This window comes from Electrona antarctica (assembly GCF_951216825.1).
Source record: "Electrona antarctica genome assembly, chromosome: 24".
Taxonomy (NCBI): domain Eukaryota; kingdom Metazoa; phylum Chordata; class Actinopteri; order Myctophiformes; family Myctophidae; genus Electrona; species Electrona antarctica.
The window spans coordinates 20,329,281-20,355,221 of NC_136803.1; the positions used below are offsets into that span (position 1 = coordinate 20,329,281).

Consider the following 25,941-nt stretch of genomic DNA (forward strand, 5'->3'; position numbering starts at 1 on the left):
GCATATCGTCATTTTACAACCAGGATGCTACATAGTGGTAAGTCTACATTGGATTGGCTGATAAATAATGAAATCCTCTCTACAGAGGACAGAAATGGAACGTTTAAATTTCGACGATTCTACAAATGTCTTCTAAATCCTGATAATTTTCTGAAAAACCCACGATGTTTCTATGTCAATGGTTCTCAAGGTTTTTCATGTCAAGCACCCAAAAAATTATATGAATTTGGCCGCCGACCCCCATCTGAAAATATGTTGTTCCAGGGATTCCCCCCCCCCCCCCCACCCCACCCCCAGAAGCAAAGATTTGAGTTAATTTTTTTTCTCCAAAAATAGCAGACCTACAAGCTCGTAGCTATGAGCCTGTAGATCTGCTATTTTTCAATAGCTAAAGTATAACAATGCTTAAAACACCAAAAGGGGTTCCCGCCCCAAAATGGGTTAATTCCGAAATCTCACTGTTGAGCTCAATAGAATATAAGAACGAAGCACAGTCATCACTGCAGTTGGATAAAATCTTATATTTCAAAAGGTGAACATTATATACAACAGATTAAAGATTAAAATACAAAACTAATGTACTGCCAAAAAAAGATGCTAAATAGTACAAAGGTGTGTGAAATGTGTAATTGCGTATTTTCTTTGTCTCATGCAGTCATTTCATTTTTGTCCTCTAATTCAGGTGGTTTAATCTCCATCTCCATGAGGTACCCTGAAAAACACAGACGTGAATGCTACTTTCGTTTTTTTGCAAAGTGTGTGTGCGTGCGTGCGTGCGTTGAGAAACAGACAAGTGAGAGAGAAATGGTTGTTCTATGGTTTTATGGTTAAGACTTTGAGATAGGCTTACAATTAGGAAAAGGGGTGTGTGTGTGTGTGTGTGTGTGTGTGTGTGTGTGTGTGTGTGTGTGTGTGTGTGTGTGTGTGTGTGTGTGTGTGTGTGTGTGTGTGTGTGTGTGTGTGTGTACGTCTCTCACTCTCAGTGTGGTCAATGTCAGGCCGGGTGGCGATGAGGATCCAGGCGAGGCCGACCAACAGCGCCACCACCAGGTTGACCGTCAGCCAGGGGTGAAGGAAGTGGTGCTCGGAGCCTTGAGGCCTGAGACAGACAGGGAGAGCACATTCAGTCAAAACGGCCTCAAAAGCTGTTCGGAGATCCAGAATCCATCCATCCATCCAGTGTTGTTTTTGGCAGCAAATTTTGATTTTAGTTTTAAGTCATATTCTCTTGAATAGTTTTCATTTAGTTTTAGTCACCTGGAATGTTTTAGTGTTAGTCTAGTTTTAGTCGTCATAAGATTTTTAGTCGACTAAATCTACAGTTGAATTAGTCGAACAAAATGTATTTTGGCGGGCCTTGATGCCGTTTTTTACACTTGCTGAAAATAGCTGATCTACAAGCCCACGACACGTTGTGAGCTTGTAGATCGGCTATTCTCAGCGTGCAGCTAATTGTAAAAGGACTTATACTGGATCCCTTGTCCACTAGTCCCTTCCTAACATTTTAGTCTAGTTTTTTGATGAAATTTTCATTATATTTAGTCTTATTATTTAGTTTCCATTTAGTTTTCGTCAGTGGAAAAAGGTAGTCGCCGAACATTTTTCGTCTTAGTTTTAGTCGACGAAATCAACACATCCATCCATCTTCAAACGCTTATCCGTAGTCGGGTCGCGGGGGCAACAGCTCCACCAGAGCGCTCCAGACTTCCCTCTCCAGAGCAACATTAGTGACTTCCTCCTGGGGGGACGTGCCTCGAGGACCTCCCTATAGGGAGACGCCCAAGAGGCATCCTAAACAAGATGGCCGAACCACCTAAGCTGGCTCCTTTCCAGGCGAAGAAGCAGCGACTCTACTCCGAGTCTCTGTCGCATGACTGCAACTTCTCACCCTATCTCTAAGGGAGATGCCAGCCACCCGACGAAGAAAACTGACAGACAGCGATTCTAACATCAGAATCAATAACACATACAAAGAAATGTTATAAGTGCGTCCTATGGAACACATGGTTGTTGTTCTTGCTTACTATAAATCGCTCTGGATTAAGAGCGTCTGATAAATGCCTAAATTGTAACAATTGTATCAACAAAACTCACCAGTTAAAAGGACATTTTGACTTGATCATTCGATTTGACTTGACTCACCACAAAGTTACATTGGGGCTTTCGTAGAGGTTGATACGATCGCTGGTCATCTGCTGGCTGAGAGACAGGACCAGGGCCGAGGAATAAACTGTAGGTTGTACGGAAAGATGCACAGACAGACATGCACGAATGCACGTGCACACCCAGGCAGGCAAATGGGACACAGTAAGTGTAAGCTGGATAGAGACGAGCAGAATGCTAAACAAAATGGAGAAGTACATTATTGTGAAAACCTTCCTTCTTTTCTGCCAACTTTCCCCCCATTTTAGTCGTTATGCCAATTCCCTGATGTCCCTACACACTTGTGTAGTGTTGTCACTGCTGACCCCTACTGGTTGGTCTTGGGACTGGTTGGTCATAGGGATCATAATCTAAGTTCCCAGACGTTTTCGGCTGCTGCTGTGTGTGCATTCCGTTTTTTACACTTGCTGAAAATAGCTGATCTACAAGCCCACGACACGTTGTGAGCTTGTAGATCGGCTATTCTCAGCGTGCAGCTAATTGTAAAAGGACTTATATTGGATCTCTTGTCCACTAGTCCCTTCCTAACATTTTAGTCTAGTTTTTTGATGAAATTGTCATTATATTTAGTCTTATTATTTAGTTTCCATTTAGTTTTCGTCAGTGGAAAAAGGTAGTCGCCGAACATTTTTCGTTTTAGTTTTAGTCGACGAAATCAACACATCCATCCATCTTCAAACGCTTATCCGTAGTCGGGTCGCGGGGGCAACAGCTCCACCAGAGCGCTCCAGACTTCCCTCTCCAGAGCAACATTAGTGACTTCCTCCTGGGGGGACGTGCCTCGAGGACCTCCCTATTCGTAGAGCTTTCGTAGAGGTTGATACGATCGCTGGTCATCTGCTGGCTGAGAGACAGGACCAGGGCAGAGGAATAAACTGTAGGTTGTACGGAAAGATGCACAGACAGACATGCACGCATGCACGTGCACACCCAGGCAGGCAAATGGGACACAGTAAGTGTAAGCTGGATAGAGACGAGCAGAATGCTAAACAAAATGGAGAAGTACATTATTGTGAAAACCTTCCTTCTTTTCTGCCAACTTTCCCCCCATTTTAGTCGTTATGCCAATTCCCTGATGTCCCTACACACTTGTGTAGTGTTGTCACTGCTGACCCCTACTGGTTGGTCTTGGGACTGGTTGGTCATAGGGATCATAATCTAAGTTCCCAGACGTTTTCGGCTGCTGCTGTGTGTGCATTATAAATACAAAGTTAAGAAGAAACTACAATCGAGATTATACTAGAGAGTGCGGATATTCCTTTTTTCATTCAAATAAATGCATGTCTGTTAAAATGTGTGTGAACTAAAGACTCACAGAATGCTGCCAGCGCCACAGGGTCCAGTGTGACAAACTCCCGCATAGCCGTGGGGCCTTTAGCCAGATTCATCCTGAACAGAAAACACAGTATGTGAATTCATTTTTCAACAATGTGTGTGACTACATACTGTACACAATGCACACATCTCTTTTAAAGCAATGGACTTATAATTGATTTTATTTAACAATTTAGCTTTTTCCCCTCACATCATTTTGTATCATCAGAATTGTCAGAGACAGTTAGGAAAGCAAGATAATAATTTATCCCAAACTGTTAGCAACCTATAATATGATGTAAAAGTGGTGGTTAATATTTTTTACAGTCTGGTGATGGTGGATCTCATGTGACCAGCCTTGGAAATATCGACTCTCATGCCTGAAAATGCTGCCCACCCTTGTATAGAAAAAAACTATTATTAATATCGGCCCCACCCTACTGATGTACTGAATGCTGAAGACCATATCGCTCTATTGATGGAAGATGATTCTTTCTCAACGCTTTTGTTATTATTATTATAATACATGTATTTAAAATGGAGCATACACACAACTCCCCCTTGGGCTTAAGTTGTACTCTGTCATACTATCGGCGGAAATAGCTAATCAACGCATGATACGCATCGCAATGTGACACTTTGGCCCCTTTTCCTCTAGGGTTGAACCGGCCCAGTTCTTAGTCCATGAGCCAGATCCCCAAAATTGGAACGTTAATTACACATTATGCAATTGTGCAAAACCATACCTATTTTAAATTGTTTATAGGATCATTGTTTATAGGATCAATATAAGTAAATTAAGATATGATAAACCCTTCCGTAGCTTTGTCATATTTATCACAGCTTTAGTAATTTTCACCTATAGTAGCCTATACAGGTGAATAGGTAAAAATGTAATTAATAGTTATCACCATGAAACTGATTGATTACTTACACGAAGATAATGATTTATTGAATTTAGTTTTCTGAAATTGTAAAATATGAAAAAGCTACTACTGTGGAACTGTTATGATATATTAATTTACTTATATTGACCCTATACACAATTTAATATAGGTATGCTTTTGCCCACTCAATGCATAATGTACGTTCCAATTTTGGAGCTCTGACTCATGGACTAAGAACCGGGCCGGTTCAACCCTGGTGGAAAAGGGGCCTTGGTGAGCTTGCACTAGGGCGGCTAGTTTCAGCGTGCGTAGGAGAGGGGAGAGCGTACCTGTCGAAGGCGGCCACAGTGCTAATTGCCAGCAGCATGTAAAGCAGAGACTGCGACGGATACGCCAGGCTGTGGTAGTGTTCCAGCAGGTTGTCGAGAGCTGTGAGCTCAGGGCCGGCCAAGACATACACTATGATGGTGTTCCACACGGCGTAGCCGGCCAGGAACCCATGACAGAACACCCCTAGATCCCTGCAGAAGAGAAGGGAGGAGGAGTGTTTTTCATTCCCATCTGTCTACGGATATGGTGTGTGCTTCTTCACTGATACAGTGACGCACTCACATTCAATTCAATCTTATTAAAGTGTCAAATCACAACAAGAGCAAGACATTCTATGACAGTGATATTAACTGGAAAAAACGTCAAGCAGAACCCGACTCTAGGGTGGGCCAGAGAAATATAGTAAGAGAGTGGCGACACTAGCGTTGACTCCCATTGTAACAATGGAATAGAGGGTATGCGTGTGACATCATCATCAAACCCGGAAGTTATGCAGGAATGCCTAATGAGTGGCAAAAAACTACTTTCTGGCCTTGACAGCCCATACACCAAACAGAAAAGTCCTATCTGATTGCATTAAACAACATTAAACAATGTTAAACTCACTTTTCCTGTTGCTTTGCCACTCGATTTGCCACTCGATGTGCCATTCACTTTAAGAATGCGCATACCCTCTATACGGAAATGCTCATTCTATCTCAATGGGATAGTTCCAGCCATAGGAGCAATGTTTGGAACTATAGCCCATAGGCACCCGCTTTGCGGCGAGATCAAAGCGTGTCGCTACTCTCCTACTCTACACTCTGGGGTGGGCGGGGACCGTGTCAGGGGAGAGAAATGGAGAGAGATGGAGAGACAGGAGGAGAAACGGAGAGTGGATATAGCCACATAATGATGGAGACAAAACTGGAACAAGAATAAAAGGTGCACGGCACTGCACGGGCGCACACACACACACACACCTGAACCCCCTGTGTGTACTCAGAGTGCCACGTCTCTGGTGTTATAGAGAGACTGCAATTCCATTAAGTTGTCCGACTGGTGATTGGTCTTCCCCCCCCCTGTCATAACGCTATGCTGGCTGAAAACGCTCTGCAGATGCATGCACGCACGCACGCACGCACGCACGCACGCACGCACGCACGCACGCACGCACGCACGCACGCTTATAACCATATAAAATGAAATGGGAGTTAAATGCTGCAATTTGTAAAAATGGCAAAATATGACTCATAACGTTGTTGAAGTGGGACTCATAAAATGTCCCTGGGACTCATCTAAAAGACCATCCCTGCATCCCGGGACTCATTACATTGAAAACCTATTTACATCACTGCAATAGCAAGCAAAAGCCTTCACTTACGTTTTTTTTCCGGAAATGAAAACCGGAGCGAAACCAGAGTGTTACACAGGGAAACTAGGCACAGCTGATCACCCGAATGAATTGATATTAAAAAAGGCGTCCTTAGGCGTCAGTGGCAACGGGTACATTAATAGTAAGAGAAATCTATGAAAATCTGGGAACTAAATCGTTACCAAGAAATTTCTTCACCAATGTGTTTCTGTGTTTTAATATTTTTATACAGTGAGTAATCAGCCTTGGAAATCAACGGTTCCCGAGCCATGATGTGGCACATACAGTAGGTCAGGAACCACTTATTTTACCCCCTTTGTCGCCAATTTAATTTAATTGTCATACCTACACTTGTCAGTTGTCATTTATGCTTGTAGATCGGCTGTTTTTGGCGATTTGCTGCAGTGTTGTTGGGTCAGACTTGCTCCCGTTGCATTCGTTCAGCCTAGTGTCAATTGTACCAGTACCAGTATCGGTATCGGAACTTTAGCGAGGCAGCTTGATGTACAAGTGCTGTGTACACCCCCTGGGGCCTGTCCTGTCCTGGACATGACACTAGTGTGTCATATGATGTACTGTACAAGTACACCCCCTGGACATGACACTGGATAGTAGCAGTGTTGTTTTTGGCAGCAAATGTGATTTTTAGTTTTTGTCATAGTCTCTGGAAAAATTTTCATATAGTTTTAGTCACATTTTAGTGCCCTGGAATGATTTAGTCTAGTTTTAGTCGACTAAATATCATAAGATTTTAGTCGACTAAATCTACAGTTGATTTAGTCGACTAAAATGTATTTTCTCGGGCCTTGATGCCGTCGTAATGACCGATTACAATTCTCACAAAATTAGATTGCATAGGTGTCTGAATCTAGATCTCGATATTTTTTTCGATTAATTGTGCAGCACTAAATCCCAGGGAGGACACTCTCACCTACAAGGCTTCATGTGTTAAGTAATTCAAATGGGGTTTAAGTATTCCTTTAAAAGTGTCAAACTTTACTTACAGTTGGCTGTGATGACACATCCTGCCAGAGTGAACACCATGCTGTCCTCCATGATCTGAAAGGATTCATTATACACTATCACTGTCAAAATACTTAATAATTTCTCTGTTGGCTTTCAACTTCAACATTTTGAAGTATAAGTCGTCACATTTGTGATGTGATTGAACCCCACTTTAATACCATTGCATCATTTCACGAAGAAATAACAAGAGCTTGTGAGTAAAATAGCAAAATCTGTGACCCACATTAAAGATGTATTTTTGAGTGGTGCAAACCACTCCAACAACTGGCTTTGTACCCGTGTACCCATGTTCGTACCAAAAAAACGAGCATGGTTGCTATGGTTAGCATGTGACGTGTGTAGTTGCACCACTCAGTTCACACGGGTGTGATTTTTTTAACCCATTTAGACCTGAGGTACGATTCAACAACATATCTGATGATCTAAATCATCGCAGTTTTCTGAATAGATATAGTTTCTATATCAGTGGTGCTCACACTATTTCATGTCAAGGACCCCAGGAATTATATGTAATTGGCCGTGGACCCCCCCCCCCCCCCCCCAGAAGCAAAGATTTGACTTTAAAACGTTTGCTCTAGTATTCACCTGTCTCTCTGTGAGGCTGGATTGAAGCAAGGCGTCTACAAACACGCTCTGGCTCTGCAGGGCTTTCCTCTCCCTGGTCACAGACAGCAGTACTGACTCCATCTCGGACAGGGCTGGACAACACAAGACGCTCTCGTTAAACACATGTCATGAACCCTAGCCCAACACCGCCAAAGTGCCCTTGAGCAAGGCACTTGAACCCCAGCGGAGCTGCTCAATGGCTAACGGACCGGTATAAGACTGTGGTTGTACTTGTCAGCTCTTAGGTTTTAATGTGTAATCTGCCTTGTCTGTGTGTTTCTATATGCCGTGCGTTGCTGAAAATAATAAGAGAGAGAGAGAGAGAGAGAGAGAGAGAGAGAGAGTGATAACAGACGTATTGAACCTCCTCTCACTCACCGCTCTCATAATGTCCCTTCCTGCTGGAGCTCTTCTCCATGGAGCCATCCTGGTAGCCTTTCCCAATCTCTGACCAGATCTGGTGAATTAGGAGCGACAGTCAGGAACAAGGAACAACCCAGTTAAAAAAAAGAATATGACATGTCATATTTGTCAGGTGAAGCAAGCACTGTCTGTTAATTTTCTCACCGCATCGTGGTTCTTGCGGAAGCGCATGACCTCCGCGTCGTCTTTGAAGCGCGGACCCAGGGCCAGCTGGGTGACGGTCTTCATGGAGAGTCCGAGCAGGTGGGCACACAGAGGGGTGTGCTGGCCCTGCGGGAACGACTGCCATTTCTCCACCAGCTCCTCCACCAGCTTAGAGAGAGGGAATGCACAAAACAGCAATGATTATCTCATTGCTGAACACTTTGTCGTACAACGCATTCTGGGCTTGTTTCATTAGGTTGAAATAAAGAGGACGGGGAGCAGAATTATATGGTGTGCGGACATTCCACTTTTTTCTTCATTTGATCATTTTTTGGGGTCCAGCACCGTATTTAAAAACTGTGGGATGTGCATATCGTTGTCCTTCTTTACATATGAATTACGCTCCAGCTAGGGATAATACTTCCAAAATTATTATGTCAAAACCCAAAAACCCAAAAACCTCAAAACTGTGTGTGGGGGGAGGAAGGGGGGAATGTTTAGGCCTGTCACAAAAATGCAAAATGATATTATGCTCTATATCTGATTGACATTTATACCACTTAACTGGTGTAAAAGATCAGTTTCTCCAGATAAGGTAATTTGCCGATCACAGATAGGGTAAATACCGATTACCGATCAGAGTGAATATCGGTCGATATGGCCGATCACCGATCGCTGGCCGATTATCGGAGCATCTCTAGCTCCAGCCCACCAACCTGGAGGACGAGGTGGAAGTTGTTCTTCAGCGTGTTGTCGATGCCGTTCTCGTACACCTTCTTCCTCATCATGGCCTCTGTGGCCCCGCCCCCCGCGCCCGCCTGGTAACCTAGCAACGACTTCAGCATCGTCTCGAAGGAGTCCGCTGGGGAGGGACGAACAAAAGGAAACGGACGTAGAAACATTTTATATCCATTTCAAAAGAGAACAAGCCAAGGGCAAATTATGGTTGTTGTTCTGAAGATAATAAACATGCAGCGTGAATGTTACTTTGCCATGATGTAACTCCAAATATTGGTGAGATATCTGCAATAGTTACTCAGCTGATTCATTGATATATTTATTCCCAACAGTCTCCAGCCCTCAATGGCTTACGTTGCACGCCAGGTGAAACCGCTCTCAAAGTCACTCTTTTACAATATATAAAAGAAGGAAAACAAATCTGATTCTGCCAGACGGCATTCATATTTTTATTTGAATGGCATTTTTAACTTCCCGTTGTGTTTTACTACTTGAAGATACAGATCTACTGTACTGGTCCAGTCCAGTCCAGCCCAATTCATTAGTCAACTCAACAGGAAGATGGTTTTGTGATTTTATATATGGCAGAATCTGCTTTGATTACAATTTGTATATGTGCTATGAAGACAGTGACTTTGAGAGCCGTTTCATCCATTCATTACAGTTTACACAAGCCAAATATCTACCAAAGTCTCATTGTGATTTAAGTACCCATTTAGACCTGAGATCTGTTTCTATGTCAATTTCATTTCATGTCAAGGATCCCCAGAATGATCTGTATTTTGGCCGCGGACCCCCATCTGAAAATATGTTGTTCCAGACAGGGACATTCCCAGAAGCAAAGATTTGAGTTATAAAAAGTTCGCTGTGAAAGAATATATATTCAAATTTGTGCGGTGTGTGCCACATTTTCAAGATTAAAAAAATAGCTACATAGATCTACAAGCTATGAGCTTGTAGATCTGCTATTTTTCAATAGCTAAAGTATAACATAATGCTTAAAAAACACCAAAAGGGGTTCCCGTCCAGAATGGGATCGACTGTTTCTCCCGACCAAAAAAATGGTTCACAGTTCACACTCACTGGTCCTGTTGGGGTTGATGTGCTGTCGTAGCTGTTCCACAGAGCCCAGACTGACCACCGGCCGGCCTCCGAACCAGAACGACGCCACGGGTCCAAACTCCTGGTGCAGGCTTAGCAGGAACTCGTGCAGACTGCCCCGGTTCACAATGTCCTGCAGGTTCCCATCCCTGACAAGAGAGGAAACACTGTTCTGAACCACTGTGTTAGAGGGGCAGGGGCTGAAATCCCCTAGGGCACTTTTGGACAAAAATTGCGAAAATAGCAGATCTACAAGCTCACTACATCAACTATTTTCCACCCGTTTCGACTGGTATCAATGGACAAGACCGCAGTTATCAGTTAGGATCAGCACTTTTTCAGACGAGTATGGGCATGCTCTGCCGACCCAACGGCTCAGTCGGTAGTTCTCCGTGAGTATTTCGCTTGATAATCACTGATGTCCTGACGGAGGCGCGCAGTGTCTGGTGGCCTTGAGCTACGTGAGGCACCGCCGAGCGAGGCGCTAGCCGAGCGAGTCGCCGTGCCGAGCTTTGCGAAGGCCACCAGACCCGACTCAGCGCCGTCCGAGTTACGTCCCGATAGGCAGAGAATAGTATATATTAGTAGCTCCTAGTTTCCATGCCCCGACAATAGTTGGAAATGACACGTCCACCAGGGGGAAACCTTGACCAGGACATCAGTGATTATCAAGCAAAATACTCACGTAGAACTACCGACTGAGCCATGGGTCGGCAGAGCATGCGCATACTCGTCCGAAAAAGTCGTGCTGATCCTAACTGATAACTGCGGTCTTGTCGGGTGATAACGGTCTTTAGCTAGTGGAGATGCGGCGTACGACATGGATTTCTAAAAATACATTTGTTCAATGCAAAATACTGTGTTCAAGTTCAGGAGACTTCGGAAAAAATCTATTCTCCTAGAATGCTGGCATGGAAAGAGGGCAGTTGTTTTGCAGACGGGCAAAAGGACAGGATCTGAAGCCCCCTTTGATGTCTATGTGTGCACGTCCTTGACTGTACTGTTGTTCTGTTTAACCAGCATGGGCTCCAGACTAAGGCTGCAGCAGTTAGCATGGAATACAGCAAAATAGAATCTCATGACTCTAGTCAAGTGTAATGATCATTGATCCCGGGATCCCGGGATGGTCTTTTAGATCTTAGGTCTTTTAGTCCCACTTGAACAACGTTGTTTTGGCATTTTTACAAATGAGTCACTATAAATAAGATAACTAAGAACTAAGAATATCGCATGGATGCACCTGGGACGTATCCTCAGTGATGTATCGCATGGTCATAAGCAAAAAGTATAGAAAAAGATAGTTGCAGCCCTGTTTTCAATTAATTAAATCCAACCAAACACTACTTCATAACGCCATGTGTTAACTTACATTTCCACCCTGATAAGAATAATAAAGTGAACTTACTTCTCATCTGTGGGGTTGAGACCTGGAATGCCAGAAGCACGCCTGGATGACTGGAATGGTGAGCAGATAAAAGAGCCACAATGGAAACACATTAATTTAAAATAAATGCAGGCCTATATGTTGCAGTGTATGCTCTGTAACCATATGCATTTTGTATGAAAAACCCTAACGCTATAAAAATGTGAGCATGCAGACTATGCTCACATATGGAAGAGGTTCAACTGATTTGTTTGTAAACGAAATATTATGTAAACGACTCCAGTGAAGTCTCACGCACGCACACGCGCGCGCACACACACACCTTATCTCTCTCACTGACACACATACATACAGTAGGCTATATATGGGTCACAGGTTCAGGACGTTTCTGTTACATTTCAACAGATGATGAGCAGTGAGCACACCAGATAAAACATCCGTTTTGGGGTTTCCAGATGTTAAAGTTCCATTACAAACCGTTTTAGACACAAAGCAGCAGCAGGGGGTTCGTTTGTTTGCTATCAGGCTAACTACACTGCTGTTATTGTTTCACGAACTTACCGGATAAAGATAGAGAACCGCACCAACCAGAATGACAACAAATGTCACCGCGAAGATGGCAAAGTCCAGCATGGTTTATAAACAAAGTACAACGTTTTATTAACTCTTAATTAGTGCAGGACTATAAGGAGTAGGACTTTCACATGGTCAGATGACTGTTACCACGTCTACGCACTCTGCAAGTTAGTCACTAATCCATCTCTCCGAGTTCAACTACACGGACTAGTAGGAACCTATTTCCTCCCAGATCAGCCATGGAGTAAAACAGAGTTACGACAACTCCGTTCACTTCATGGGGCTTCAGTCCAATGGCGGCTCTCCTACATAGACTTCAAGAGCATAGCAAATGGGGACAAGTCCTGGACGGAGCGCAAGTTGGCAGAAATGCATTGGACCCAGGCAACAGCTCAGCTTTAATGGTCTTAAATAAAACCTTTATTTTAGATTGTTTTGTAGTAATAGTACAACATAAACATTACAAAGACTTTAGTTGTCACTGTACAATACTTTTAAACAGTTGTCATGTTGCACACGTGCCTTAAAATAGCTCTTGTTTGCGCCGCCCTCGTTGAAAACAATGTATTTCCAACTCCAGCGTGTCCCCGTTCAGGCCATATATCTATGGTTCAGGCTGCATGAACAACAGCAGCGCTCGAGCGCTCAGTTTTCTGCCCCCTCAATGTCGTAACTCTGTCTTACTCTATGGCTTTGTTTTCCTCCGAAGTGGTGGAAAGCCTGGTGGACGAGGTTAATGGCTTTGGCAGCAAGCAGCAGCAGATACAGCTAGAGCAGTTCGTTTCATGTCCTGTCCTAGTAAACTGTATCTAGCATTAACAGATCGCTAAAGTGTGTTACTTGCCGGGAAGACCTCGATCCACACCAGGAATCACGCTCAAGAGAGAAGAGGCTATGGTTTGTATTTGCAAAACAAATCGCAAAACGCTAACCCGGGAACCCTCCAAGCTACTCATTCGCTGCTAGTTTCGATCGAGTTTAATAATTGGCAAATTATATTCAAGCGGCCGTCAGGACTTGCAGGACCTAGCTCTGGTCCATAGCCCTAACCCTAATGCTAATTAAATAGCATTAGGGCTATGGACCAGAGCCAGTCAGGAGGACCTAGCCCGTCTCCGGACCCCCCGGGTTGAGCTCCTTTGGACCCCTAACCCGTAGGGTCCGGTATCACCGGCTTCAAGCGACATGGGATGCAATCTGATTTACCCTGATTTACCCCTGTGCTGCGGTGTGGGTGTCACGCTGACATATTCCAAAAGAAGCATATGAACGCTATAGGAGACAACGAACCTTCTGACCCCCCCCCCCCCCGCGAACGGCTCAGAAGCCGTTAAGTATTTTTAATGTTTGTACGACCGTTTTGGCAGCTCTGAAATTCTCTCTTCGGTCCCTCCTTGTTGACATCTCGGTTGGCTAGCTGCGCCTACGAGGCGCGTAGGGAGGCGCAGCTAGCCAACCGAGATGCTGGAGGCGGTACAATGGGATGTCAACAAGAGAGAATTTCAGAGCTGCCAAAACGGTCGTACAAACATTAAAAATACTTAACGGCTTCTGAGCCGTTCGCGGGGGGGGGGTCAGAAGGTTCGTTGTCTCCTATAGCGTTCATATGCTTCTTTTGGAATATGTCAGCGTGACACCCACACCGCAGCACAGGGGTAAGTCAGGGTAAATCAGATTGCATCCCATGTCGCTTGAAGTCGATGATAAGGAACCCTACGTAAAGTCATCAAAATGTCAGAAACTTTAACGTAGGGTTCCGAAAGGAGCTAAGGAGGACCCTGAACCTGCTCTCTCCTTGGCCGAACAGGCTGATTCCTTCCATCCACCTTTCATAAAGTGTCTGCCTGGTTACCAAAAAAAACAGTGGGCGCCAAAACAGTGCATGGAATACTGGGCAGTGGGCACCAAAACATGTGCATGGAATACTGGGCAGTGGGCACCACCGACGTGGGAGCCAGCTAGGTGGGATAACTATATGGGACCCATATGGAAATGTCAGCGGGCACCAGATGGTTCTCACCTGGGTTGCCCGTGTGGGCTTTAAGTGGGTTCTACCTGGGTCCCACCTTGGCAATTTTATGTGGGCCTAACTGGGCTAGCCCGTGTGGGCTTTAAGAGCAGAAATTAAGCGCTAGTATATCTGTCAGACCACGGAGAGCGCCCTGGATTAGGAGAGACGACTTTAATCTTGACAAATTGTTTTTAATGATAGTAGGCTGACTTTGTTACTGTTAATAATAATGTGGCTGTTAAAATTAGACTTATTTGATCCCACACTATAGGATGGAAAACATGGAAGTGGAACCTGCAGCCCGTCATCCCACCCAGAATCGACGGCAAAATGTGCCACAGAATCAGATGATGAAGAAACCCGAGGCGGGGTAGGTTTTCTCACAATGCAGGTGTTCTGATTAATTATAATTTCAATAATAATATACATAATTAATATAATAATAATTACTATTAATACACACACACACACACACACCAAAGTCAAATTTGTGTTCTATGACTGATAATGGAATATCAGTAATTCTATGGCTAGTTTTACCTGACGCTGTTCTGATGCCTGGGGCAGCAGTGCTAGTGGCATAGGGCTTTAAGCAACTAGTCGACTAGTAAATCCACTAGTCGACCTTGTTGGTACTAGTTGACTAGTTTTGTTTTTACATAAAAAATAAATAAATAGGTAGGCCTAGTTAAACAACTAGCCGACTAGTAAACTAGGCAGCTAGTCAACTAGTAAAAATCACACCCGTGTGAACAGAGTGGTGCAACTCCCCTCTCTCTCTCTCTCTCTCTCTCTCTCATTAGCAGGCAACAGTGCAGCACTATATATCTCTCTGTTTCTGGCACAACAGCGCCACTTTTGCCCCTACTGGTACTCTAAACATAGTCCCATAGTCCCGGACATTGCTGTTCCTTGGAGTGGTTGCACCACTCAAAAATCACTAGAAGTAAAAGCTCTAGCATGAGCCTTTGGCCCATGGTACCCTAAACTACCTTGCCGCTCAAGTGAGCCCATTATTGGCATCATTTTTATACATAAAGACAGATGACATCCATTTTTCTTTTCTTCTATTTTTCTCCCAATTAACTTTTTTGCTGCTATCTACGTTTATAAACGTAGCTAGGCTATAGGTACCTAATGGTGCTATCTACGTACATGTTTGTAGATAACCGTATACTGCATGTATGAAAGCGGCGCCCGTCAATTTACCTTTTAGCATTACTCCGGTTACTATGGAGAGCATCCGTCCCCACCAGCTATGGGATTTAAAAAAATCCAGCTCCATTGAGCCTCCATTATAACAGGATTTTCAAAGCGCTGTATCTCTAATCCATGGTGAGCCGTCGCGCATCCCGACGATCATTTGTGAGTTTGTAACGCATCGCTGAGCACATGTAACTGTTTGTAATGATAGCTAAGGGGTATGAGCTACTGCTAACGATGACTGCTCACAACAACAGCCCCCACCTCCCTGAATAACCCGGAAACTAAACAAGGATAGTAGAGTTGGAGTGGACGGGTGGCATTCGTTAGGTGTGCTTATGCTACCACCTAGCGTCAGTAATTGATTTAAGTCGTTAATGCCAATTTCCCCCATGTGTATAGTTCCCTTCACTGCTGACCACTACAGTACTGTTTGGTCTGGGGAGGGTGTAGACATCCACTTGTCTCCTCTGATACACATGTCGGCAGCCGCTTCTGTTCACCGGGAGGGTATAATGTGTGCGGAGCAGCGGAGGAACACACTATCCTTCCACTTCCACTGCTCCCCACTATATAGGCGCCTCAGCCAACCTGTAGGAGTCGCAGACATGCAGCGACAGAGAATGGTCTCACCTGCAGACAATTGTTTGTTGGAGCACCCAACCAAGCCTGACTCGGAAGCTCAGTCTCCACGGTGGTGGGCACGTTGTGTCTCCGTCGCGTGCGTCAAAAAACGAACCGGGGCAATTTTAATGCAGTCACACAACGCAACGCAACGCAGGCAGTGGAGCCACCCTTCATTGATTAAAAAGGGAACATTCCCTGATGGTGACGGAGACGCGACGCTGACGCGCCCGGTGGAGCCCTGGTGTAAGGGGATTTGCCTCACAACTGTTGGCTGAAGTCAATGTTCTACAATTAATTAATAAGGAACTACACTGGAACTCCAGGCTCTTTATTTTTATGTCCACAGAGTTGTCAGCTTGTACCACACTCCTTCATTACTTACTTTACTTATGCCTATCGCTCCTTTTCATGGAGCATAGGCCGTTGACTACAGTTCGCCAGACTCCTCTATCCTGGGCCTTCTTTTCCAGCTGTTTCCATGTCAGTCCACACTGCTTGATGTCAGTCTCAAGGTCCCTGCGCCAGGTGTTCTTCGGCCTCCCTCTCTTTCTTGTGCCTTGCGGGTTCCATCTAAGGGCTTGTCTTGTGATGCTGGTATTGGGCTTCCGAAGTGTGTGGCCGATCCATCCCCACCTTCTTCTCTTAATCTCCTCTTCCACTGGTGGTAGCCTCGCTCTCTGCCAGAGGTCATTATTGCTGATGGTGTCTGGCCAGCGAATGCTCAGAATTCTCCTCAGGCAGCTCATAGATATCAATAATTAATGGTTAAAATAATCTTTATCCAACCATGGCAGGCTGCTGTTTTTTTTCTTAAGAGTGCTGCTGCTTTGGTTGTGTATTATATTTTTGTAGATTAAACTAGTTATAGCATTCAGTGTGTCAGCATATCTTTAAGTCTATAATTGAACAAGTTCCTCTGTCATACATCATGTAAAGAGAACTTTAACTTAATCAGTAACAGTAGCATTTGAGGCATGTCTCATTTGCCTCATGCAGGGCAGGGGACATGGTGGATGAGCACCATTTAAGATGTGGAGGACAGGGATGAAAGGCCACACCTCTGTTTAGCCTCATCCTGTCACTAATGCTTGTGTCTCTCTCCTCCATTTGGGTTAATTCTCACCATTGACAGAGAAAACAACAGATGAAGCGTTCTAGTGAGATGGGTAAGTTCTGGCTCCACACGGTGATGGTACCGCCACCAATGATGAGGGATGAAGGCAGCAGCGACTTGGATGTCATTGCCTCATTTGTCAGCTCATCATGGGCTTGTTGGCATTTTCACCATTCCTGAGATTCCCTCTCAGAAGTGGGGTTTAATGATGTGCCGCCCATGGATGCAGAATGTGTGGGTCAGTGTTTTCCACTGATTGAAAGTATGTGCAAGATATGGGACATGGTCTTGCTAAAGTCCTGTATTGTACTGTATAGAGCGCCGCAGTCCCGCCCCCTACGAGGGCCCAGGAAATAATTCCCCGTTCATTTTCCCCATAGACATTTCAAAAAGTATTTATTTAAAGACCTTTTAAGCCTCGTACAAAGCCAACAAGAAGAAGAAAAAAACGGCAGGTTACACTTTTTTTGTTGTTTTTCTTCTTTGTAATTATTTGTTCGGCACAAAATATTGTGTGTGTTGTCAACTTAAACGTCTTTTTGAAAAGCTTATGGGGAAAATTAACGGGGAATTCACTTCTGGGTCTCTCGTTGTCATGAAAGGGCGTGGGACTGTGACGCTCTATATAGCTCCAGTTCATGGTTTGAAATGGTTCTTGGCTATTAAACTGAACAACCTTAGAAATGCCAACGTTTTAGAACAGAACAATGCCACAGCATCTCTAACGTTCCTGGCAACTGTTGTGCTGGGAACACGGCAAAGAGCACGAACAACTTTTAATCAGCTTGGCATGATGGCAGACAACCATGCATCTGCTGTGATGATGGCCGGTGAATAGGCCTACTCTTAAACCATAGCAATCTTCAACTGCAGTGCACTTTTCATGCTGGCTGATGGCTGCGTGAATACATATGTCTTCTTGTGTTTATCACAAATATTTAAAACACTGTTTACCTGTTTTTGAACAGTGTTCCATTCTCCTCACCCAGTTGCTTGTGTCATACTGGTTTGGTTGGAGTGATTGTGTGATGATCTTTGATCTCCCTTGCTCCTGAATTCTACTCAACTCCTCGTTTCTTGGTTTACCAGAGTAATTTAAACAATCCAGACAGTTAACCTTATTTTTTTACTGGACTGCCGTCGGTAAAATGGTGCATTTATATAGCGCCTTTATCCATACATAGATTGTGCATTCCATTCACACATTCACCCGCACATTCATACACCGATGAATGGCGGAAACCATGCAAGGCACCAACCAGCACATCAGGAGCAATTAGGGGTTCAGTGTCTTGCTCAAGGACACTTCGACACTAACTCTGGGGGAACCCGGGTTCGAACTGGCAACCTTGCGGTTACCATCCAGCCACTCTACCCCTGAGCCACCACCGCCCCAGTAACCATGCAGATCATCTGGTCCTGTGGATGGGTGTAATGAAGGCAGGCCATCATTGGAGCTGGATTCCTGTCGCATAACTCTGGACATATGTGTGGTGTTGCAGAGGACGCCTGTTCATGTTCCCTCTTGTCTTTGAAAGCACAAGTGAGGATGTTGGCTTTCTAATTGTTGTTCAGTGGACAAAGGACCTGTTAAAATGCACATTTTAAATGTGTATGATTATACATTATTGTATCATTGTATCCCCTCAAAAACGAGATGGTACATCTCAAGGAGGGGTTCAGAATAAATAATTTCAATCCTGGAGTTATACGGTACATGCTACCGCAATGTCCACCTTCATACAAGTTTCCTATACATGTGTTTAACTTGTCCACAGGGTGCCCATGTAAGAGGGTTCTCATTGGGATTACCCTCTTAGTGTTTAAACAATAAATCGCCATATAGGTGATTGGATGTGATCACTTGTCAATTGCTTGTAAGCCGCTGTTTCAAGCTTTATTTGCATAGATGCTTTGAACTTATATGCTGCTTTGCTTTCCCAGTCTTCACTAAAGGCACATCGAAGACGATTGCTTCTCTGTCCAGCATGTTGCACTTGCAGGGGGTCACTGAGCCAATCCTTGGTAAGTTAAAACCCAGTTCCTGGTATTATATCATATCCAACTGATCTTAATGCTGAGCCACTTTAATCATGCTCGTTGTGTATGCATGCACAGGCCTTCGGTACGTGTGGGAGTACCGCAGCCCCACTACATCTGTCCCACCACACTACGAGTGCAAGCTCTGTGGCGTGTCCCGTTCACAAAGTGATATGGTGGACCATATTAAAAGCTGGAAACATTGCTTCAACTACTTGGTGAGTGTGACACTTCCTACATCATTTGGTTGCGTTTCCTTTTTTTAGATAGGATTTTGAATTTTACAACTTGACAACAAAATCACACACACACTAACCCCCTCTTGTAAACGTCCCTATTGTAAATAAGAATAGAAAAATCACACCCGTGTGAAGTCTAACACATGTCGATTAGGTGATGTAAAACAAACGGTGCAAACACAAACATTAAACGCTGTTAACAATAAAGAGACAATATGACGTAAATGACACATTATGACGTAAATTTTCCCTTCATTGTCATTGGCATTTACAAAACAAACATTGAACTTAAGACACATTAAGCCAGTGTATAGGAGGGGCTAGCGCCCCTCAAAAATACAGGTCAGCGTCCCCAATGTTGGTGCGGTGTTGTGTTCACAGAAGCGTGTACACCCAAATAAGATCACATGTGAATGCCATTATTGTTAATGGTATTTAATGTTTGTGTTAGGGACAAGCTGACATACATTTTCCCTTCATTGTCAATGGCGTTTTTAAAACAAACATTGAACTAAAAACAAACCTGTATCCCTCAAAAGAATCCAGGTCTACGTCCTCAATGTTGGTGCGGTGTTTGTTGTGTTCACAGAAGCGTGTATACCCAAATACGATCACATACGTGTATGAAGAGCTTGAAGATGCCCAGGAAGACTCTGCCATTAAGAAGAGCATTAGAGAGTTTGCAGCAGAGGTTGAGCAGCTTGAGGGAAGGGGTGAACTCAAGATAGGTACGTTCTGGCTCCACGCGGTGATGGTACCGCCACCAATGACGAAGGCAGCGACTTGAATGTCATTGCCTCATTTGTCAGCTCATCATGGGTTTGTTGGCATTTTCACCATTCCTGAGATTCCCTCTCAGAAGTGGGGTTTAACCCCCATTCTGGGCGGGAACCCCTTTGGTGTTTTAAAGCATTGTTATACTTTAGCTATTGAAAAATAGCAGATCTACAGGCTCATAGCTCGCCACCGAGTGGCACGCTACGAGCTTGTAGGTCTGCTATTTTTGAAAAATCGTGAAAATGTGGAGCAAATCTTTGAATATATATTATTTCAGTGTGAACGTTTTTAACTCAAGTCTTTGCTTCTGGGGGGGACACTGGAACAACATATTTTCAGATGGGGGGGGGGGGGGGGGGTCTGCGGCCAAATACAGATAATTCTGGGCGTCCTTGACATGAAAAAGGTTGAGTACCACTGACATAGAAACATGGGGTTTTTCAGAAAACAGACAACCATGCATCTGCTGTGATGATGGCCGGTGAATAGGCCTACTCTTAAACCATAATCAACTGCAGTGTACTTTTCATGCTGGCGTTGGTGTTTAAATAATAAATCGCCGTTTGTGAACCTTGTGGTATCACTTGTCAATTGCTTGTAAGCCGCTGTCGAGCTTTATTTGCATCTATGCTTTGAACTAGGGATCGACCGATTATCGGCAACGGCCGATTATCGGCTTCGATATTCATATTTTTTATTAATATCGCTATCGGTGCAAAACAAATAATAATCTACTTGTTTTCTCATAAATGCACGAACACGGTGCAACAACCACTCTCATTGAACAATCGGTAGAGCACGGTTGTAAGCAGAGCCATAGAATAGAGTATAGAGGGTATGCGCGTGACATCATCATCAAACCCGGAAGTTATGCAGGAATGCCTACTGAGTGTCAAAAAACTACTTTCTGGCCTTGACAACCCATGCATCCAAACATAAAAAGTCCTATCTGATTGCATTAAACAACGTTAAACAATGTTAAACTCACTTTGCATGTTGCTTTGCCTCTCGATTTGCCACTCGATGTGCCATTCACTTTAAGCATGCGCATACCCTCTATAGACAGTTACGACATTGAGGGGGCAGAAAACAGCCTGGTCACGTGGTTCATGTACTCGCGCGAGCCCATATACTCCAATGCCTTCCGTAACTTCCAGTTACCAGTAGAAGTCTATGTAGAAGAGCCGCCATTGGACAGTCAGTATTCATTTCTAATTCATATTTAGTTGCCAATAATTGAACTGTAAGTCATTATTGCTATAAAATACAAATTCTACATTCTACAAAAAAGTGGCCAGTAGTTACAATGGTGGGGCCAGTAAAAACAACAAGGTCACATGGCTTTGGGGAGTTTGGGCAGCAGATCTACAAGCTCTCAACATGTCATGCCGCAATGCGTTGTGGGCTTGTAGATCACCTATTTTGATCAATATTAAAAAAAATAAACAGATTTATTTTCCCCAAATTCTTTTTCTTTTTCAAAGGTTCGAATCCCGTACATTAGAACGAAGCTTTGAATTCGATTTGTGTGGGTCAGCCCTACTGTAAACACAGCCTGCACGTCATACAGTACCATGTTGCATATGCTGCTATAGTACATGTTTGCACTTGAATAGAAAGAAAATTGATGGGGGGAAAGTGTTAGAGAAACAATGTTGGTGCTTTTTGCACTTCTTTTTTATAAGCAATAAATGTCCTCCAATGCATTTAAAGGAATTCTTGTGTTGGAATTTATGTTACTGTAAAAACTGTTCAACTTAAATTCATATCGGCTCATAATATCGGCTATCAGGCTCTTTTGATCTCCACTAATTGGTAATCGGCCATATCGGCCAAAAGACCTTTGAACTTCTTTGTACTTATATGGTGCTCTGCTTTCCCAGTCTTCAATAAAGGCACATCCATGAAGTCGTTTTCTCTGTTCAGCATGTTGCAGGGGGCCACTGAGCCAATCATTGGTAAGTTAAAACCCAGTTCCTGGTATATCATATCTAACTGATCTTTGCTGAGCCACTATAATCATGCTCGTTGTGTATATGCATGCACAGGCCTTCAGCACGTGTGGGAGTACCGCAGCCCCACTAAATCTGTCCCACCACACTACCAGTGTAAGCTCTGTGCCGTGTCCTGTTTACAAAGTGATATGGTGGACCATATTAAAGGCTGGAAACATGGCTTTAAATACTTGGTGAGTGTGACACTTCCTACATCATTTGGTTTGCGTTTTCTATTTTTAGATTGGACTTTGAATTTTACAAATTGACAACAAAATCAAAAGAGAATCGGACCCGTCTGAAGTGAGTGGTACTGTACTGTACTGTACTGTAAAAGCCTTCCTCCCTGGCCTATCTGTGTGTTAGGCTGTGCAACAGTGACACTTGGTGGTGAACAAACGCTATAACGCTATTTCCGTGCTCGGACACAGCCAGGGACACGGGGACAGACCCGGGGACACAGCCACACACACAGCTGTCTATAGGAGTGGTTGCACCACTCAAAAATACAGGTCAGCGTCCTCAATGTTGGTGCGGCGGTGTTGTGTTCACAGAAGCGTGTACGCCCAAATACGATCACATGCGAAGAGGAAGATGCCCAGAACGACCATGAAATTAGGAAGAGCATTACAGAGCTTGCAGCAGAGGTTGAGCACTCTGAGGGAAAGGGTCACGTCAAGGTGAGTGGCACCAGGATCAAAGATGTTTTTGCTTGTCTACTGCTAGTTTGTTTGCAGCCACATGCACAGCATTCAAATGTAGCTTAAATATTTATAACAATACACTATTATGATAAGGACCCCTCTCCTTTGGGCTATTTTCTGTCACAGTACATTGCACATGCGGTACATGTGAAATGTATCCTCTGCCTTTACCAGTCCTATAACTATTAGGTGCAGTGGGTGCTATTAATACAGCGCCTAGGGAGCAGTTAGGTGTTACGTTTTTTTGCTCAGGGACACTTGAACACATGGACTCGGGCCAGAGGGGACGAACTAGCTATGGCCGCCCGATAGACTTCAGATGTCAACATTATGACTTGCTCTAAACTATTCAAGTCAAAGTGCAGTAACTCCAGGGGGGGAGGGCTTGATCAGAAAATATACTTTATGTTGCTTACACATGAATTACTGTATATAACAATTATTTCAACCAATCCTGATTCCTGTCTGGTGATTTTAGATTATCTTCAAAGAGCCCTGCGATGTCCCTGCCTTTCAAGGACCCCGTAAGTCGCTGTCATTCAAGGGACCATACCAGTGTTTTTGCCCTTTGACTACAATTCATGTGTACTTAAAGGTATATTCAGTGATTTCACTTAATTCAAATATCACTTTTTTTGTTTTGTTGTGATAATCCTCCCTACTATAGAGTGTGCTGACCATATAAGGAATTCCTCCCTGTCCCCAGTAAACCCCTGGGGGGGGGGGGGGGGGTCAAAACCAGGTTTTGTTTTTGCCTAGGTGGCCCAGCCTTCATCCAATCAGGATAGAGAGTGGCCTTCCGCCAATCATGATTGAGCGGGAGCGGGCCTTGGTGCACGTGCTGCGTGCATGTGCACACCTTGTTACCGGGGTGGACCGGGGGGTTTCCAATTCACCCAAATCACTGAATGCTCCTTTAATATTACTGCTCAGTGCTGACCATTTCCTAAAGAAGGACATTTGTGAGACTGGGGTTTGATTTCTCTGTGGTACCGCGGCCGCCAGGTGACAGTGTGTGTGTGTGTGTGTGTGAGAGAGTTCGGCACGACTCGGCAGTGACAGAGACTATACACATTAGGAGAATTTGCATAACCACTACATTTAATGTAAATGGGTGAAGTGGATATGGATATTTGAATTTAGTTTGTAAAACATTCATTGCTCCAGGGACGCCTTTTCCTTTAATGCATCGGTCATCTATGAATTGGATTGTTCCTGGACTGATCCCAGCTGCCTGAAGTATTGTGCGCTCTAGTGTCATGAACAAGACACTGAACTCTTGCTCTTGCTTGTGTGTGTGTGTGTGTGTGTGTGTGCGTGCGCGTCTGTGTGTGTGTGTCTCTGTGTGTGTGTGTGTGTGTGTGATGCATACATTTAAAAAAACTGCTTTGGAAAATTGTTGATGGTGCCATAATATCTGATTTGTTGTCAATGGGCTAAAACATACGAAAACACTCCCAGTCCTTTTAAGCGTTTTTATTGTGAAATGGTTCAGATGCCAAGATTATTCAGTTTCTCTCTGGTCTTTTTTAGAGTTTTCTTTTCCTACAATGAAACCCTCAATGGGTGGGATGGGACCGAATGGACCAAGATCAGGTCTGTATTGTCTCTATTGTAAGTATGTTCCTCTGAGCCTTTCTCCCACATTGCATGAGTACATTTAAACATTGGAATCTTACAGGGGGAAGGCTTCCTGGAGAGTTTAAAATGGCTGGGCGTCGAGAACCGGGTTTTGGTGGCTATGCAGCCAGACCAGATGTCCCAAACCTCGATATGGCTAAAAAAAGACCCATGGGCCATCACCATGGGGGTGGAGATGGTTTTGGACGTGATTGCAGAAGAGATGACTTTGGCATGAGTGGTCGGCAGGTTGATAGCCCAGGAAGGCGTTTTCCGGATGAGTTCAGAGGCAGCCAAATGGGGAGTAGCTTGTTGGAACGGCCAACAGACAGGACAATGGATCGGCCAGGCTCGATGGTGCAAGCGGATCCAGACTCGAGCAGCCTCCCGGCAACTTTGCTCAATTACCTGGTACGTGTGTTATTATAAATGCTATAACCCATTTAGGCCTGACGTCGAAATAAAAAAAAGTATTCTGAAAGAATATATATATTCAAAGATATGTGCCGCATTTTCACGATTTTTCAAAAATAGCAGACCTACAAGCTCATAGCGCGCCACTCGGTGGCGCGCTATGAGCTTGTAGATCTGCTATTTTTCAATAGCTAAAGTATAACATAATGCTTAGTTAAAACACCAAAAGGGGTTCCCGCCCAGAATGGGATAAAGATGGCTTCAGTGTACATAATTTGTGGTTCATGAATATAACTGTATTTGTTGTTTGTGTGGAATGTGTCCAGGATACCGTCCGAATAGAAAATGAGAGCGATGCCCAAATTGTGCTAAAGGTGCTAAAGAAGTTAACCGATGTGCTGATGGATTACCGGCTGAGGAGTGTAGACACGGTATGAAACGTTTCTAATGCAGGACACTTCAAAGGGCACTATACGGACGGCTGCAATTCGAAACTGGGCCCCGTAAAATCTGACCCCACCACCCACCCCTTTCCCCCCCCTCACTGTATATGTTTTCTTTTCCCCTTTTACCTCCTTTAGGATGATGATTTCCTTTTTTGCTATATAGAAGTGTATAAGACTGTATATTTGTATGTCTCTAAATGTTATGATAATTGAACATAACTTGTAAACAAGTGTAATGCGAGTTGTGCTTGAAATGTACTGTAATTCTGCAAACTGTTAATGAATACATCAATCAATCTGCTCCAGATACCAAGAACAGTGTCATAGGAGCATGTGCTCTAACCATAGGCATTTTAATCAGAACCAAAACGGAATGGAGTGAAAATGTCTACTAAATTGCCAATGGTTTTCCTTGAGTGTTGCAGGTTCCTAGTGTGAGCAGCAGCACAACAGTAGCTGTGCCATGTTGTCTTTTACTTTATATTCACATGTTTTCTAATGTGTGTACTTTGGACATTTGTAGTTGGAGACATTGTTATAAGAAATGTGATGCACACTTCCCTATTTGGAATAATTGTAAGGTGTAGGCCTATAAAACCCTTTTCCCAAGACTTTCTTTTATTAAAATAAAAAACTGACTTTGTTCCATACAGTGAATGCAAAATGACTTGTTTCCATACTAGTGAGTAAAATTGCTTTACAGCAT

At 43.9% G+C, this 25,941-nt stretch overlaps 3 protein-coding genes and 1 long non-coding RNA gene across 5 annotated transcripts in view; 2 read left to right on the forward strand and 2 right to left on the reverse strand.

Moving 5' to 3' along the window:
• LOC306917437 (cytochrome P450 20A1-like) overlaps positions 1 to 12,257 on the reverse strand; it is a 46,513-nt gene extending 34,256 nt beyond the window's left edge. The window contains exons 1-9 of one of the 2 annotated variants that reach the window (XM_079495661.1): positions 12,032 to 12,251; positions 11,492 to 11,541; positions 10,069 to 10,235; positions 8,964 to 9,109; positions 8,248 to 8,415; positions 8,059 to 8,137; positions 7,660 to 7,772; positions 7,053 to 7,107; positions 4,746 to 4,885 (exon numbers count right to left, since the gene is read on the reverse strand). In XM_079495661.1, the coding sequence (XP_079351787.1) occupies positions 4,878 to 4,885; positions 7,053 to 7,107; positions 7,660 to 7,772; positions 8,059 to 8,137; positions 8,248 to 8,415; positions 8,964 to 9,109; positions 10,069 to 10,235; positions 11,492 to 11,541; positions 12,032 to 12,103 (858 nt within the window). In that variant the 5' untranslated portion in view covers positions 12,104 to 12,251 and the 3' untranslated portion in view covers positions 4,746 to 4,877. Of the gene's footprint in view, positions 1 to 4,745; positions 4,886 to 7,052; positions 7,108 to 7,659; positions 7,773 to 8,058; positions 8,138 to 8,247; positions 8,416 to 8,963; positions 9,110 to 10,068; positions 10,236 to 11,491; positions 11,542 to 12,031 lie in introns of those variants that run through there. The other variant, XM_079495660.1, reaches the window with a different exon arrangement.
• Positions 507 to 2,930, reverse strand: LOC306917441 (transmembrane protein 237A-like). The gene is made up of 4 exons (XM_079495665.1): positions 2,790 to 2,930; positions 2,143 to 2,230; positions 978 to 1,099; positions 507 to 712 (listed from the first exon to the last, which is right to left on the reverse strand). The coding sequence occupies exons 2-4, from the start codon at positions 2,190 to 2,192 to the stop codon at positions 648 to 650; spliced, it is 237 nt and encodes a 78-aa protein (XP_079351791.1). The 5' UTR covers positions 2,193 to 2,230; positions 2,790 to 2,930; the 3' UTR covers positions 507 to 647.
• A 561-nt stretch (positions 12,258 to 12,818) lies between the features above and the next one.
• LOC306917564 (uncharacterized protein) lies at positions 12,819 to 22,306 on the forward strand (the record flags this gene model as incomplete). The annotated part of the gene is made up of 9 exons (XM_079495857.1): positions 12,819 to 12,943; positions 14,329 to 14,427; positions 17,020 to 17,053; positions 18,946 to 19,026; positions 19,120 to 19,259; positions 19,870 to 20,008; positions 21,941 to 22,015; positions 22,106 to 22,245; positions 22,295 to 22,306. Exons 1-9 carry the CDS (start codon positions 12,941 to 12,943, stop codon positions 22,304 to 22,306), a joined length of 723 nt encoding a protein of 240 aa, XP_079351983.1. The 5' UTR covers positions 12,819 to 12,940.
• Positions 22,307 to 22,604: 298 nt separating this feature from the next.
• Positions 22,605 to 24,351, forward strand: LOC306916926. Its single transcript, XR_013789055.1, has 3 exons — positions 22,605 to 22,731; positions 23,234 to 23,279; positions 24,289 to 24,351. It is a non-coding gene; the product is annotated as an uncharacterized lncRNA (long non-coding RNA).
• Positions 24,352 to 25,941: the final 1,590 nt, after the last annotated feature.